This window comes from Corvus hawaiiensis, chromosome 18 (genome assembly GCF_020740725.1).
Source record: "Corvus hawaiiensis isolate bCorHaw1 chromosome 18, bCorHaw1.pri.cur, whole genome shotgun sequence".
Taxonomy (NCBI): Eukaryota; Metazoa; Chordata; class Aves; order Passeriformes; family Corvidae; genus Corvus; species Corvus hawaiiensis.
The window spans coordinates 12,682,748-12,699,579 of NC_063230.1; the positions used below are offsets into that span (position 1 = coordinate 12,682,748).

The window sequence follows — 16,832 nt, forward strand, 5'->3', positions numbered from 1 at the left end:
CTGAGCTGCCCTAAAATGCCTCTCCCAGTCCAGTGGCCTAAGTCAAGAACGGATTCTGTAAGATGCAAACAGCCACCATGGACTTCAAAAGGCTTTTCTTTTTTGCCTACTTGCAGAGAAACATTAACTGCCAATCCCAGACAGATACACATGCCCTAAACTGCAAAACTAAAGGAAATGGGAAAGTTAAAAACAGTTCTGCCAAGTGAGAGACAGAGTTAAGGGATAAAATGAAATTGTGGAAATTCAAGTGGGCAATTACATGTGAAAATCCAGTATTTGATTAAGAAAATACCCTGCCTAGATTCCTGGAATCACATGGTATCAAAAGCTAAGCACCTGTGTAAAAAAATCATTTCTGTATCCAAGGTGTGGAAAAGGAGAAAAAAACCCAACCGTTAGAAAGAGTCTTAATAGGCAAGGAAATAAAACTGCCTGGTAAACGTCTATAAAACCCTAAACTGGCTCTGCAAACAGTTTAGTTTCATTTCAAGAGACCAGGACTTGGAGGGTATCAAGCTACTTAGGAGTGGGAGTAGTGCCTACCTTGATTACACAATGCCTAAGGTAACAACTGAAATGCAGAAATGAAACTCTTGTCATTTTCCCTGTCTAAAAGCCACCCAAGGCCTTCTGACAGGAGTTGCAGCTCAGTGAGCTCTGAAAACGTTGTGCACCTGGCCCTGGATGCAAAAGGATGCCGAGGGGGGTCCTGTGCACACCCTTTTCCCAGCAGTCAGATACGGTTGTTACCATCCCAACACTGTCACGGACACAGAATTCCTTAGAGAGACAACCAGCTCCCTGTTTGCCACACATCCATCCAGCTGCGATGGGAATACATCAGAACAGAGGAGGATGCTGATTTACCATCACTAAGGAATTCAGAGCGTGACTCAGTTTGTAATGTCAGCAAATCCACTGTGAGTGGCTTCCCAGTTTGATGGATTTACAAAATTTAGACCTTATCACCTTCCAAGGAAAACCTTGTCATCACTGACCTTTGCAAACAAACATCATCACATTTAGCAAAGCAATTGCAAACCTCTGTGCCACAGCTCGGCCTTTGTACTCCATTGTGCAAAGAACAGAGGCTTCCCATTGCCTACAGCAAGTCTCTGATGGGGGAAAAGGAAATATAAGCACCAATACATAAGTCAGGCGCACCCAAATATTTACTGGAGGATAAAGCCAGGATGTGGTGGAAGGCGAGCTGGTCTTTGGGGAAGAGGTGGAGGATAGGGTGGTACAAACTGAGCTGGGTATCCTGGCTGTGGCATTTGACTCGTGGGCTGAGCTCCTCCCGGCCGAGGCGGGAGAGGAGGGTACGGAGCACCTGGGTAAGAGAGAGCTGGTCCTGAACTCATGGCTGCAGTGAAGGGAGTGGGGAAGCGTCCTGCTGAGCCTGAGGGAGGCGGGGGGGGGTGGGATTCGCCGGGGCACGACCGAGGGAGGAGTGTTTGCATCCGCCTTGTAGGGATCTGCGGGCGCTGCTGCGGTCTCCGGTGCCCTCGGCTGCGCCGGCGCCTGAACCTGAGGAAGTCTCTGTCCCTTCAGCACCATTTCCTGGAGCTTCTCAATCTTCACCCGGCGCAGGTGAGCCAGTTTCCGCTTGCTCTGGTACTCGTCGATGAAGGAATCCAGGGGTATTTCACCATCAAGGAACTTTTCTGCCATATTCTGTCAAACACAGAACATTCTCTTAGGAAACAGCCTACTGCAACAGAATCTAAATGGCTCACATCCCAAAAATAGCATCATTTTGCCTGTGATTTTCCAGCTGGCATATGGAAGATGACTGGCATATTGAAGAATTCTGAGCAGAACTTTGAGTTAGTTATTACTCAGAAGCACTGAGAGTTAAATATCACTTTTGCATAAATTTATACTGAAGTAACAGCAGTAAAAACATCTGAATTTTGCTCTGAGCATTCCCCTGATCACCAGAGATGGGAATGAACCAAGTGCAGCAGCTTCCCAGATTGCCAGCTAAGCTGAATTACAGCTCAGTGCTGCTTGAATGCCAGCAGAAGCACTGGGAACTCGGTGAGACTCAGCACAGAGATTACTGCTAAGTCAGGTTTAATATTCACCCTTACTTGTGGCTTTGGGTAAATGATGTTTAATAATTGAGAGGTGAACAAACATATAATCACAAAATTCAGCTTGTCCTGGGAATTTCTTTTTATAATCACAACTAAAGGCTAATAAGCAAATTTTTTCTCCTGATTAATTACAGAAAATGCCTGCATGAAATCAGCAAACAAAACCAAACACTTCCATTATTCTGAAGTCAGATGACCCTTCAAGCACTTCTGTCACAGCAAGTGGTGACCACTGGCACCTGCACAGACACACTGAAATCACAATGGAATATTTCACCAGAAACACTGGAGGAAAAGCAGCATGGGCACATTTTTTTTATTAGGCTACTAATTGACATTTATAATGATGTAATACATATACCAGGCAAACTCCACTAAAAGAAGATTCCACATTTTTATGCTCTACGAGTTTGAAGGCAAAGCCAAGGAACTAAGAGGGCTTGCCAATCTTTTCTAAAAAGAAGCACTTTCTCTCTTAAACTTCAAAGATGTTAAGAGTAAAAAATTACTCAGATAAAAAAAAAATAAAATTGCTGGAATCAAATAGCTGTTCACTGAAGTTCAAAGCAGAGACAAGACCATACTCTTAATCTGTCACATGTTCAACTCTGTACTGCAGCCACGGACACTGGGAGGTTCTGGTAATGGATGGAAGTGGCAGAACTGGAGTGCTCTGTCATTACCTCTGTATCTTCCTCAATCTTCGCCCCCTCGGTCTGCAGCAGTGCCAGCAGGGTCTCCAGGGAAGCATTACTGGATTGTCTGTCTGTAATGGCACAGGAAGAACAGAAAATGACAGCTGGCTCTAAGTGACTTCTAACTACACAACAATCTCTAAGGCACATTTGTACAACCAGCAGACTGCAGTTCTAGACAGGGTGAGGAACAGTAAGAAATATATTAAGAAGTTCAGGAATATTGTCACAGTGCTAAGAGCTGAAATTTAGTTCCAATTATATATTTATAATATTGAAAGCACTTCAGCAAGTGCAGTATCAGATGTACAGTATAATTCAGTATGGAAGTTAAATGCAACATTCCATTTAATTTATAAACAGTCACTGAAAATTCGAAGTATTTTGCTCTTTAGCAAGGTAAACGAAGTTGATAATTTAGAGAAGAGTAGGTCAAGAGTAGGTAGGTAACAGGAAGAACCCACAGTATCTGTTACTAGATGTGATAGTCACTTAATAAATCATCAGAAGTGTGATCTATTTCAGCACTACACAAGAATGACATTTCACTTTGTACCCTAATTCACACAGCTAAAAACGAGACACCAAAAACCAACAACAAAAAGGCAACATATTTACATTCACTTAGAAAACAGCAAATCATAATTGTCAACAGCCAGTGTTACCTAGTTTTGTTTTCTTTATCTGGTATGCTTCAAAAAGAACTTGCAGCTCTTGATATTTCTCAGTCAAATTTGATTTCAAAGACTCCAACTTTGGCTGGTACAGGAGATTTCCTTCTGCCAGACTGCGGTTGCTGGCGAGAGTCATGTCCTTGCTGTGCTGAACATTTTGGGACTGGATATAAATAAAAAAAACCCCAAAACCGTGTGAAATAACAGTGAAATTATTAAGCAAGACAAAATAGAACTTGAAAACTTTTAAATAAACAACAAAAGTAAGCTCTATGTAAAAATTAGTGCCGTGGCATTAGACCTGCAACCGATGAACAAATGATGAACATTGACAGATAAAGCAATAATAGCTCTTGAAAAAATCTGAATTCCAGCAGTGAGATACAATGAGTGTAGAAGAATGTCATCCCTTATCTTGTTAACATATAAAAAATAAGGACTGCATCGTGACTGCTTCTTCTCCAGAATATTCTTCCCCAACTGTCTTACACCAATCCTGGATTAATGCCAAAACCTTCATTTTTTTCAGTTTAATCCTTCTGCTTAACATTTCCTAGCCTAAAGAAAAAGTGACAATTCTCATATACCCAAGATTCAGCCAGATTCCAGTTTGCTCACACTCACACATGTACATGATTTATCAAGAGAGCCTTCAGGAGCCTTGGGAGAGCCGAGTGTTTGGAGAAGTCTGCCCTGGGTGTCACGCTAGATTCATTAAAATATTCAGACATCAAAAAGGAAAAAAAAAAAAACAACCAATGGATCTGATTTCAGATCCTCAGTCTGAATCAACAAGTGGAATAGCCTTCCCATGGCACAACAGACTCATTCTACTAAGCTGCCTTCAAAATCAGCACAAGTCTGGTACATTTTTTTGACCTCCCCCATCCATATGCCCCTTCTAGTCCAGGTTATCCCTGTTCAGCTGTAACTGCTCCTATTCACAGCCCTGAGTCTGTGCAAACAGAAGCACAGGCCTTGCTCCTTCCACACTCCTGGGTGGACACAGAGCCACACCTCAGAAACAGGAAAAGAGGAAACCCAAATGAGCTGTTTAAAAGCTCCACATAAGGTCAGGATCAAAATTCAGGTGCTTTTCCAAGCACAGCAACTGTCTTTGAGAGCAATTACTTCCTTTTGAAATATTTATATGCTACTTTAATTTGCTAAATTCAAAACTGGCTCGGTGTTACTTTAACACACCTTTGTCCCCAGATATTGCTCTTCAAAAACCAAAATTTTACTCTCACCCTGTTCTTGCTAAACCACTTTAAAACCCAACAACAGCCAAGGATCATGTAGAGTCCTAAAGTCTACACCAACCCCAATTCTACTCCAAATTGTGAAAATCAGAAACTACACTTTTGATATTGTTTTGTCTTCTCAAGGTTCTCACATCAAGCCTAAATAAGCATCCAGCCCTATGCTTGTGTTCAGTGTGGATCCTTTCCAAAAATAAAATCCCCTTCTTAGCTTTGAATCTAATGCAAAATAATTTTAATTAAACTGGTTTCCATTTGTTTATTCTCATATGATCCAATCCTGTTAGGACTGTTGCTTTCAGAAAGCTGGAGTCCCTCTATTTTACATTTTTTTAAAAACAATTATGAAGGGAACTAAAATACATGAGATTTAACAGCTTAATTACTGGCATCCAACCTCTTACCGACCTCCTGCCATCACCACTACTCACTGGCTCCTGAACTGCCAGCCAAGGAAAATTGTGTGTAAAAAGACTGATGGTTTCTGGTGCCTCTTCCACCATTTTAATGAGCTTACTACTTCCTTCCAGCAAATTCAGTATTTTCACTGCTTGGGAGGCTGATACTCTCATTTCAAAGCAAGTGCACAGTCAGTCAGGGAAGACCAGTTTAATGAGTGAACTTTGATCATCTTTTGGGATTGAAGATGTACATTTACTCAGGGCAGAAAAAAAGCCAGTGGACACAAACCTATAAACCTTTCAAGAGCACAAATACCAGGAAAAGGAAGCTTTCACTAAAATCGTATGTAGCAAAGTGGAGAAGGTAGAACTCCAGGTAAGCAGAGGAAGAAAAGGCTTCCTTAAGTCAGATGAGACTTTTGTGATGTTGTCCCTGCCTCCAGTGTCAGAATATCTCTCAACAGGACCAGGCAGGAGGAAGAAGCAGCAAATTCCTCACCTTTTATAGTGATTTGCTGAATAACTTTACTTTTAAATAATTTCAAATGTGTGAAGATGAATAAATACCACTATGACATGATGTACCTGACTTGTAAAAATAAGAAAAATGTGACTGATATGACCTGCCTACATTTAAGGCAGAGTGACATCCTGTCCTTTGCATCTGATATCTAATAATTATGGACTAGACTAAACTTTGGCGAAAGTGTTAAAAATAGTTGTTCTAAGCTGAAAAAGTTAAGGTATTTGTAACTGCACTTTAAGTTATAGTGCTTGAAATTACACAGGACTTAATGACTCAACTTTTTCCATCTTTGAGCACTTCTGAGAAGGGCATATTTTTTCTACAGAAGGTGATCAAAAATGGTAATTGACACTTAATGTTGACTTAAAATGTCACTCCTGAAGTCTTCACTTCCAGAATCAGTCTGTGTCAAATTTCTTTTAACAATGCACATTTGGAGAGAGGAGAAACTTGAATCTTACCCAAAACCATGAGAAGAACCAGTTCCTCAAATACAAAGCAAACTTAGGAATGATGTTTAACGAAACTTAAGGAGGAGCTGGTGAAGACCCATCCACCTGTTCAAGACATTGAAATACTTCATATAACCAAAAGAATTTTGAAGTCTGTGAATTCTATTTCACAACAAACAGAACAAACATAATCCCAGAGCAATGCAACTTGCATACAGTCATGATTTACAGAATAATCTCTGTCACTGATGTTAAGGTCTGTGTAAGAAACTTTACAGCAACTGTTCCACTGCACTTGGAAGTTAATTCGAGGAATCAGAAAGCAAACACTGTAAAGTTTGCTCAAAGAGTGCTGTAGAAAAGCTTTCAAAAAATGACTAATTTAAAACTACAAAAGAAAAAAAACAGCTGCAAAATCACCCAAGGGTCAAACCACAGCATGAGCAGTCCATTAAGATTATCAGTGCAGCACAAAGCATGCTTTCACAGCATCCATTCATAGCTTTCCACAAGCCCAAAACAAAAGCTGAGGAAGGAATAAATCCAACAAAAGGTATTTTGTTGTCACATGTGCCGTGTGACAAAAACGTGCATTAGCAGGGAACTGCTCCTGCACTGGTTGTTCACCTGCCCACTGGAAGTGCAAGGAAAAAAGTATTTGGAGATAAGAGTCAGGAGCATGGGACTCCAGTAGAATTCCTAGCAAGAGTGTTGAGGCCATGAGCACTTCAACAGGCAGGAAAAATTAATGTGAAACCAGATGAAAAATGCCAGTCAGAGTCACGAGACACAATGAGACAGGACAATATTAAGGAGAACATATGCCTTTTTTTTAACTGCTAAGCTCTCACTATGAATTCTGAATGGAACAAATGGGGCAACCATACTGAGCTGCTTATAAGGGGATTTTCATGGCACAAGGATTGCTCACTACTGAGCAGACCACTCAGTACCAAACCGTGCTGCAAGAAAATGAAGCCATGGACACACGGAGGTTATTAAAAACAGTTTGTGCAGCACTTCAAAACTTTGGCTGCTTAAAAAACGAATTTCTTTAACAGCTATAATTTGAATAATTTTACTCAAGGATTTATTAATAAGCATTTCCAAGAGCAGGAAGCAGCAACTGCTTTGGGAATTTAGAGTCTACTACTTTTATGAACTGCAGCTTTGTTTCATCCCACTTTTAAAAAAAGGGGGAAAAATGCTGGATAAAATTAAACCAGAACTAGCACTAGCTTAGCAACATTCATACTATAGATGTTGATCCTTTACTCCAAAATAATGGTTTGCAGCAAAAGTTATTTGTGTAAAACGTCTCTGAGAAGCGTCACTCCGGTTCATCCGAAAGCCCATTCCCAGAGGAGCTGCCTCCTGAGAAACTGAGCAACTGCAATCCCGACTACCCACAAAGTCCATCAAGAGCTGCTATAATTATAAACTTGCTCTGGCCAGCACCACGGTGAGGAGTCTCTTGGTACCTTCGAGAAAAAGTCTCTTAAGGAGCTATAAATAAAAAGCAGCTTTGTGTGGCACCGTTTTAATTGCTTTATACAGGACACATCCACGTTAGTTTTAGATTTCTCCAGCCTTTATCATTCTCCCACTCTCTTTCACTTACACAAACTTGTAAATTAAGAATAAAATAGCAGTCACACTGTGGAAGAATAAAGATGCACATTTGGAGTGTCAAATTAACCCCTGAAACAGGAGATGACAGGTGCAGAGTAGGAGAAGAGACTTCTTTTACAGAAGGTTTAGGAGTGCTTTTCATCAAGGACTGGTGAATAATAATACACCCTCTAACAACATCTGTTCTGTAATAAATATTAAAACATACTGCAAAGTAATTAGATTGGCTAAATTTAGCTCTTCTGATTACTTAAAAATGACAAAATAAAGCTTAAAAGGTAAGTTGCAGCTCCCAAACATTTACTGCAGAGGCAAGACACTCAGCACTGCAGTTTGCACTTTGACACAGACAGGTTACTCATTTGATGCTCAGCTAGAAGAGAAAAATCTGTAGTTGCCACCAAGTCTAATTCCTAACTTTGCAACTAAATTTCATGTTTGGCCAACAAGAACATGACCACTTGCACAATGTGGTTTTAGGACAGGAGTAGGAATCCAAGAAATCTGGGCATGAATGCACATAGTTTAACTTGGACTTTCTGCCCTACGTGATCTTTTCAATCAGCTTTTGAGAAAAGGACTATGCTCAAAAAATTCCTTTTGTGCTTGCCAGTGTACTCTGCAATGCTAGAATGAGAAGAAGGCAATGCATTTCTGACTTCTTGATTTCACATAATTAAGGTATTGAAAAGCAAATAATTTTTGGCCATGGAAGCTTAGCAATAAGTAACACAATACTGCACTATTACACAAGTGATGCTCCAGGAGATAAAAAGAAAATTCATTTTCACAGAGAAATTCATCAAATTACCACCAGTGTCAGGTCACAAATTCTCTCATCTGTACTTTTTAGAATCACCGAGACTGACTTTTATAAACAAGGTACTTTTATGACCCTGCCCTGGCAGGGGGGTTGGAACTAAATGATCTTTCAGGTCCCTTCCAACCCAAACCATCCTGTGATTCCCTATTTCATGAAGATGAATGCTGTACATGTACTACAGAGACCAACCTGAAAGGATTATAAAAAAACTCTTCTCAGTTTTAAAAGACTGAGAGTACCAGACAAGGAGCTTCCTTCCTCTTTCTCACAGACAAGATGTTCGTTGTTCAAGCCCTGCAAGCCCAGAGGCTGCAAACTCAACCTCAGAGACAGGAAAAGCACCAGTTCAGCTCTGATGCCACAGTGTCACACACCTGGGGACACACGTGCAGGACATGCTACAAGCACATCACCCCGTGGGCACACACAGATACAGATACACACCCCCCACACACTGACACATACAAATCCTGCTCAAATGCCACACAGGAATACATTCCCTGTAAGGCTGGAAGCGCCTATTTTTAGCTGTTAGCAAGAAAGCCAAGTGGTTTTTCCAAATCCTCCTCCTTTGTGAACAAAACATTGGGGTTTGAGCTGGGTTTCCCTTGCAACAAGGAGAACAAAGGGTTTTTTCAATTATGGAATAATCAGCTTTAATCAACTTTGCCACTGAAAATACAAGTGACCTCAGAGAAGTGACTCAGGAATCGTGATTTAATTGGCATGTCACGGTAAAATTAGGAATGTAAGGACTTTGGAATAACCCTACAACCTAGATACATATGGACTGACAGCCAAGTAGCAGTGAAGTCACCATGGTTCCTCCTTAACGTTCAGGATTTCCCTCTCTCCCGCTTCCTGCCACACACTTCCCAGTGAAAACTCAGGTCTCAGCAACACAAGCTCAAGCAGTAAATAATCCAATGAAGGCGAAAACAGAATGAGGAAGAAATATTCAAGCATGGCCAATTCCTTCCAAGATGTATAAACACATTTCTAGTTGAACAGACTCCAGTAAAAGCCTCCACATCCACTAAAAGAGGATTATAGCAGACAGCAGCACAGCCGTGTTTCCACACAGCCTGAACACCTTCAAACCTGGCCACACTTTCCAAACACCACAAAATATTCCCTCAGGCCCAGAGAACTTTACTCTACAATTTAAAAGCCTTCTGATGCCAACGAAAGAGGAAAACCAGAGGGTCAAATCCAGAATATGGGCTGGTTGTGTAGTGAGAGAGGATCTTTTCTACGGAGGTCATGAGGTTTTCTGTCACTTCTGACCTACCGTCTTAAGTCCATACTGACGAGTACTGACAAATAAATAATAACAAAGAGCCCGGCCCTGTGCTCGTGTCCCTTGTCAGAGGTCACACTGGAGCCAGCCGTTCACATCTTTACAAAGTTAAGCCCATTATAACCCGCTGACTTTCCTTAAATAGTTTTTATACAGCAGAGCGCTCCAGCCCCCAGCAAACCACGGGGCTTCCAAGAGCTCTGCATGTTCTACTTTCCACAGCACCGCCTGTTTCTTCTAAGTTCTCAAAATATAAGCTCGCCCAAAAAGTTATTATGGCTGCCCCACTGTCAGAAATCTATTGGCACAAACTTCAAAATCCAAATTGTTGCATAATACAGCAAATAAATTCCCCAGGACACCCCATCAACTCAGCCTCAGCCTTCAGTGGGCCTCTCCATGTGTAATACTTTGACAATTTGGCTCGAGGTGATCCAGAAAAATTTTCTCAGAAGCACCAAAAGGACCGGAATCTTAGTTTGAGGGAACACAATTATAATGGATTTCACTTAATAAACTAAGCTTCTTTCTCAAGAACATGTTGCCACTTTTTCCTTTTCCTGAGGCTTTTATCCTCTAATTTAAAAAAAATAAAACAAAAAACCCCAATAAATACAGGACCCAGAGAAGTAGAGCACATTTTTTTCTTTTAAAGTTTTCATATATATAGTTTCATCTTATTTGCTCTTATCTGACTAAGAGTGAGAGTCTTTCAGGCACATCTGTGGCCAAATAAACCCAGAACAGTCTCATATCTGAACTGTAACACACAGGGTCCATTGGCACATCGAAAAACCAGTTTAAGACAACCACAGCCAGAGAGAGAAAACAGGCTCCTATTTTGTTTTAAGAAGCACAGATCCAAAAGCACAACTTAAGAGCCTGATGCACTGACAAAGACGCTTCAAATAGGCAAAACAAGCAGCAGAAAAGCCTGACAGTCCTCGCTGCGTCCAGCATACCAACCGGGGCACACAGAAATCTCTTTCACATTGTTTTGAATTCACGCTGGCAAAATCCTTCACCACGACCAAGACACAAAACAAGGGCTGTACGAACGGAAAAGCTGATCCCACCTCCGGGCCGTCAGTGTCTCCCAATTCAGCGGCTGAATTAATTTAATTCAGCGTTTTCAGCCCGGCGAGCCCGCACCCCTCCTATGGCACCCAGCAGGCACCGATCCCCCCGCCGCGGGCCGGCGAACAAAAGGCCGGGAAGGGCCGGGAGAATGAGGGACGGGGGAGGCAGGAAAGGGAGAAGCAAGGAAGAGACCGGCAGCGCTTCCCGCAGCCCCGGGGGCTCCTCACGCACCGGCAGCTCCACGGCGGGGCCGAGACGGCCCGGCGGCTCCGGGGAGCGGGGAGTCATTAACCCCCCCACCACCGAGCGGCACCGGACGCGGTGGGGACCCGGCGGGACGGGGGCGGCTCGAAGAGAGGCCGCGGCCGGGGAGCATGAGGCAGCCCCTCACCTCTTCCATCTCGCGGGCCATGTCCTGGAGCTGCTCCTCGTCGTCCAGCAGCGCGCTGAGCTCCTGCAGGCTCAGCGCCTCCAGGCGCCGCACGTCCAGCGCCATCCCGGCCCCGCTCCCGTTCCCGCCCCAGCCCCGGACCGGAAGTGCCGCCGCGGTCTCGCCCCGACCCGGCGGGCACCGCCCTCAGCGCCCCCTGCCGGGGGGGCGTGTCGGGGCGTACCACGGGGGCTGCGCGGCGGGAGGAGGGCGCTGGTGGACGGAACCAAAGGGGCCTGGGGAGGGGGGTCGCGGTGGCTGAGGGGGCCCGGGGTGGGGGGAGCGCCTGTGAGGGGTCTGTGGGCGAAGGGCGCCGGGAAGAGCCCCGCACAGAGCGAGCTTTGTGCGCGGCGCTCACGTGAGGCACTCGGGGCCTTCGGAATCCCGAGGGATCACTCACGGAGTCATTGAGGTTGGAAAAGACCTCTGAGATGATCGAGTCCAACTTGTGACCGATCACCGCCTCCTCCACCGGACCACTGAGTGCCACGTCCAGTCTTTCCTTAAACACCTCCAGGGATGGGGACTCCACCGCTTCCCTGGGCAACCTTTTCTAATGTTTTATCACCCTTTCAGTTAACGAATTCCTCCTGATGTCCACTCTGAGCCTCCCCTGGCCCAGCCTGAGGCCGTTCCCTCTGCTCCTGTCCCTGTTCCCTGGCAGCAGAGCCCGACCCCCCCGGCTGCCCCCTCCTGTCAGGGAGTTGTGCAGAGCCACAAGGTCCCCCCTGAGCCTCCTTTGCTCCAGCCTGAGCCCCTTTCCCAGCTCCCTCAGCCGCTCCTGCTGCTCCAGACCCTTCCTCAGCTCCGTTCCTCTCCCTGGACATGCTCCAGCCCCTCAATATTCTTCGTGAATGGAGGGCCCAGAAGCGGACACAGGACTCCAGGTGTGGCCCTGAGGATGCGGCTGCTGGGACACTCGGAGGTTGGACGGGTCGCTGGGATGGCTCAGACTCCGTCCTGTGCCCTGCCAGACAGAGCTGAGCTCTCAAGAGAGCCTTCACAACCCCACCACACGCACCAGCACAAAGCTCATGCCTGGAAGTGCTGTAGCCACTCATGGCCTCCTTTTGTTTAAAACTCCACGGCTGTAAATTAGGAAGGAAAATCAGTAGATTTAACTCGCATTTCCTTACCCGGTTGGGACTTGGCTGGAGTAAGTCTCAAAAGAGTGATTGCATTATTGTTCTCAAGCTTAGGCTGAATACTTATTTAGGCTAAAAATAGCTAAAAATCATATCTGGCCAAACTTTGGTGTTAGGTCATTTCATCCATCTTAAATACTTTTTTCTTCAGCAGTGAATGTCAATAAATAATCTGTCAAAGATGTGTTTCATGGTAAATTTAAATACTTTTGAAATGCAATGTAGCAAAACTGCGTCAATTAAATCACCATATATTTTGTTCTTCTGATTCATATCAGTCATGTCACCAGCACTGCAGTAGGCACTATGTGGTAACCCTTAGGAGCAGCAGCTCCCCAATTACTGCTGCTGTTAGCAGAGCTGATAAAGACAATTATGCCTGGAAACAATTAATTGTGTTAACAGAGCCTAAGTTATATGCATCTCTTGGCATGCACCACCTTCCTGGCCTGCTTTTGTCCCTACGTGGGTGTGGGTGTGTGTATTATTTCCTGCGTGTGTAACACTGGAGAGAGAGCCAGAAGGAACCAGGAGCCAAGTGAGAAGGGGAGGGAATGGCCATGTGGTCCTTGTCCTTTGGAGTTGATAGTTTTGATCTAACTGGAAAAAAAAAATCCATATAGTGACAATTCTGATGCAATGAAGTTGCAGTTACACTCAGGAAGTGACCCAGCAGTTCCTGGCAGGACAGTGATGATGTGACAGCTTTATGGCTGTTCTTTTGTCCTATAACTAAACTCAGCTCCCCATGCCTCTCACCCTCCCAGAAGCCTTCTCTTTGTCATTATTATCCACAGGGACTAACGACCAACAAGGTGACCCTGCTGGAGGAAGCCTTCCAGGCCTTCTGGCTGCTCGGTGCAGAGGCACTCCACAACCCTGGCGCAAAATGGGTGCACTCAGAGGGAGGCGAGGGCGCGATGTCTGCACAGCAGGAAGCTGAGCTGAGCCTGCCGAGGGTGGGGAGAAGGTGTTTAGTGATAGGGGCATGTGTCGTGTATGACAGCACTCACCCACCCCAGCACACCTGCCTGCTGCAGGGATGTGCTCTGTGCCAGGTGAGTCAGCAGCTGTGCCCTGGGCACTGACACGGGTTTGCAGTCACTACAGCCCTGCCCTGTTATTTAAAACCAGGAGATAGTCACCCTGCCAACACCATTCCACGTACCCTGTATTTACACATGCCCGTCAAACAGAGTTACAGCCGTGTGTTAAACCTCCTGTAAATTTGCACATGCAAACACACGTATAGATATACACACACACAAACAAGGAATTAGTTGAGGAATTGGGAGAAGCCCTTTCTTCCCAAGAACACTGGTAATTTGAACTTCATGCCATACCTAAATAAATGGTTTGGGGGGGGAGTGTGGTTTGGAAGAGTCTGACTCAGCTCCATGTTGTAAATCTAGTTTTGCCACTGCCTCGCTGTGTGATCCTGAGTGGAGCTCTCAGATTCCCTCAACCATGATGCCTTTTGCTTAAAAAAAGGAATAATAAGAACTGCTCAGTCACAGGTGAGAACATAACTCATTTGTGCTCAAGTACAACGTACATTGAAAATAGTACTTCTCCCTGTGTAGGTAATTTGGGCTCTGGTGATGGTGGAGAGGAGTCTCCATTAAACATTTGTACTTTGGTCAGTACCTGCACGTAATTGAGTTCTCCAGTTGTCCAGAAAAGCAGCTGAGGCTGAGACACAAGATAGAAGTCAACTGCTTTTGTATAATTATACTTTCTATTTGGACAGGTAGGAGAGTGCCTTCCCATTCTGCAGTCTTCATGGAAGATAAAGGTTTTGTGACAGCGCGTCACTTGGACAGGATATGAAGGATTGCAGATAAACCAGGATTTTGGGCTACAGGGTTTATCAAATATTGCAGTGCTGCAGGCTGGGATTTATCATCTCCCCAGGCTTGGTTCCTATTTGCCTTTGCTGAAATCCTTTTGAAGGGTGACAGCATTCGAGTACATTAGAACTGTAAGCAGGCAAAGTACAGAAGTCAGGATTTCTTATTACAGGAGAAATGGAATAAAAAAAATTGTGAAGATTACAGGGGAAACCATGTCATGGTGAATAAGAAGTCAGGCTCCAATCTTGGGGAGAACTGGCATCCAGACTAGTTTAAATAAGATGTTAGGGTTTTTTTTCTATTTAAACTTGATCTTGAATTTCCTCCTGGTACCTCATATCCTTTTACGGTCAATAGCACTGCACTCATGCATATTTATTAGATTTAGACATATTTTGCAAGTCACCTTCACATCTTATTTTCTTTTCCTGGACAAACTGGTTGGTTATGTACACACTGAATTTGCAAATCTCGTCTTTGGTGTCTATTAACCCCTATTAGTCTGGTTGCTCAATGTACAGATAAGTTTTTGGGCTTATTTGCAATTTAACTTCCTTCTGTATATTAAGCACAGCCCATACTTCTGTTTAGATTTCACAACCCGGATTCCTTCACACATGGAAATGACCTGTGTATTCAGCAGCCTGGCAGAGAAACAGCCGTTCTGTTTGAGAGATCAGTGCTCCTGCTGTCTGAGAGAGAGCAGGAATTAGGTGTTTGTAAGGTGCTCCTTCCTTCCAAGGAGCTGCAGGTGTGAGAAGAGCAGCAGGTTTATTTATCTGCACTTATTTTCTTTGCCTTAAGCTCACATTGAAGCTGGAATAGAAGAGGCAGATATTATTTTTCCTCCCCAGACTAAACCACATCTCTGAACCCAAGCTAGAAGCACTTTCTGTTTGCTTGTGGCACTTCCAGACCTGCTGAAGGCCTAGAAAGTGCAGCCACTGAAACACACACAGTTGCTTATTGAGGCAGAGGTTGGTGTGCCAGGAGACAAAGTTGTTGGAATAAACACAGCTGTGTTTTTTCCATCACTGTGTGCTCATTTACTGGGTCAGTCAGCCACAGACCCTGGCTGTGCAAAGGTACAGGGTAAATCCAGGTCCCTGGGGAGGTGCTGGGACTATAGGATCCACTCTCAAATTTCACCTTGGATGGGGTTTTCTGTTGTTTAAATCAAATAAAGCTGTGGTTATACTTATTACAGGGAATGGTTAGAGCTTATTCATAGTGAGGAAAACAACCTGCCATGGGATATACAGTCAACTTTGCAATCAGTTGTGCTTTCAAATGCTTAATTGCTTGCAGTTCTGCCAGGACAGTCTTCAGTGCCCCCAGGTTAAGGTTTCAGATGAACCCCTCCGAGTTCCCTGTGAGGACTTTTCTCTTTGAAGAAAAAAACCTTTTTATCTCCATCACTCTAATTGAGAAGCTCTTGAACTGATTTTGTTCACGTTCCCTTGTAAATGTCAACTCTGGCCAAAGCCACAGCCACAAAATACTACAGCCCAGGGTTTCAGAGGGAACAGTGGCCTTGTTTCCAGGAGAATAGCCTGAAACACAGGCTGCCCACAGGCAGCCAGGCCCAAGGGATTGGGCAGCTCCAGGGAGCAGCTCGTGTTCCAGCACTGGAGCAGTTCCCACTGCTGCTTTGGGTGAAGCACAGCTTTACTGCCAGGCTTAGTCTGGCTAATGGGCATCTCTGACCCTGATTTTCACTTCAAAAAGAAGCTGTAGTTGGAACGATTTAGAAAGGCAGGATTTTCTGTACAGACCTAGGGTTTGTGCAAGCAAAAATATCTGCATTAGATTAATTCTACTGGATCCCTGGTGGTGTGTGGAGCTCCCACCCATCTTCCAGGGCATAAGAAAACCCTCATGGCTTTAGCACACAAGCAGTGCCACTTGTAACATGCCAACAGCACAATAAAAGGGCCCATTGAAGCCACAAGATGAGAGGCTCAGTGGAAAAGCAGCCTTGAGTTATCTGGATGCAGAAGAGAGAATTCAGCACCTGTGGCAATGAACAAAGTCAGGCCCTGTTATCAGCTTGGACTGGTGCCACCAGCAGAGACAATCTGCTGTTTCCAGTGTGCCATTTCAGTTGAAGCTGTTTGGACCTGACCTGGGAATACAATGATGGGATTATCATCACAGCAGGCTTGGGAAACAGAGTTCCCTTCCTGAAATTCAGTGTAGTTTTTGCAATAAAACGAATCTGATTGCATCCTCCAGTTCCCTTTTTGCAGCCCTGCCTGGGAGGGAGACACAGGATACAATCAAAGTCTCTTTCCTGGCATCTCATGTGCTAGTGATCATTGTCTTACCAGTGCTTCACAGGGTGAATTGGCTTCTCTAGTTCCCAGGTAACCCAATTTGGGTTTTCCCCCAGTTTTTCAATTAAGCAGAAATTAATTCCACTTCTGTGTACTGGTGGCCATGTTCTGCTCCCAG

General features: G+C 44.4%; 1 protein-coding gene across 1 annotated transcript; it reads right to left on the minus strand.

Annotated features, from left to right (window-relative positions):
• Positions 1 to 1,157: 1,157 nt before the first annotated feature.
• On the minus strand, positions 1,158 to 11,470 carry VPS37B (VPS37B subunit of ESCRT-I). The gene is given in 5 exon segments (XM_048322603.1): positions 1,158 to 1,424; positions 1,426 to 1,680; positions 2,789 to 2,871; positions 3,466 to 3,637; positions 11,342 to 11,470. Coding segments are annotated over 5 exon segments (864 nt in total). The 5' UTR covers positions 11,447 to 11,470; the 3' UTR covers positions 1,158 to 1,175.
• Between the last annotated feature and the right edge of the window lie 5,362 nt (positions 11,471 to 16,832).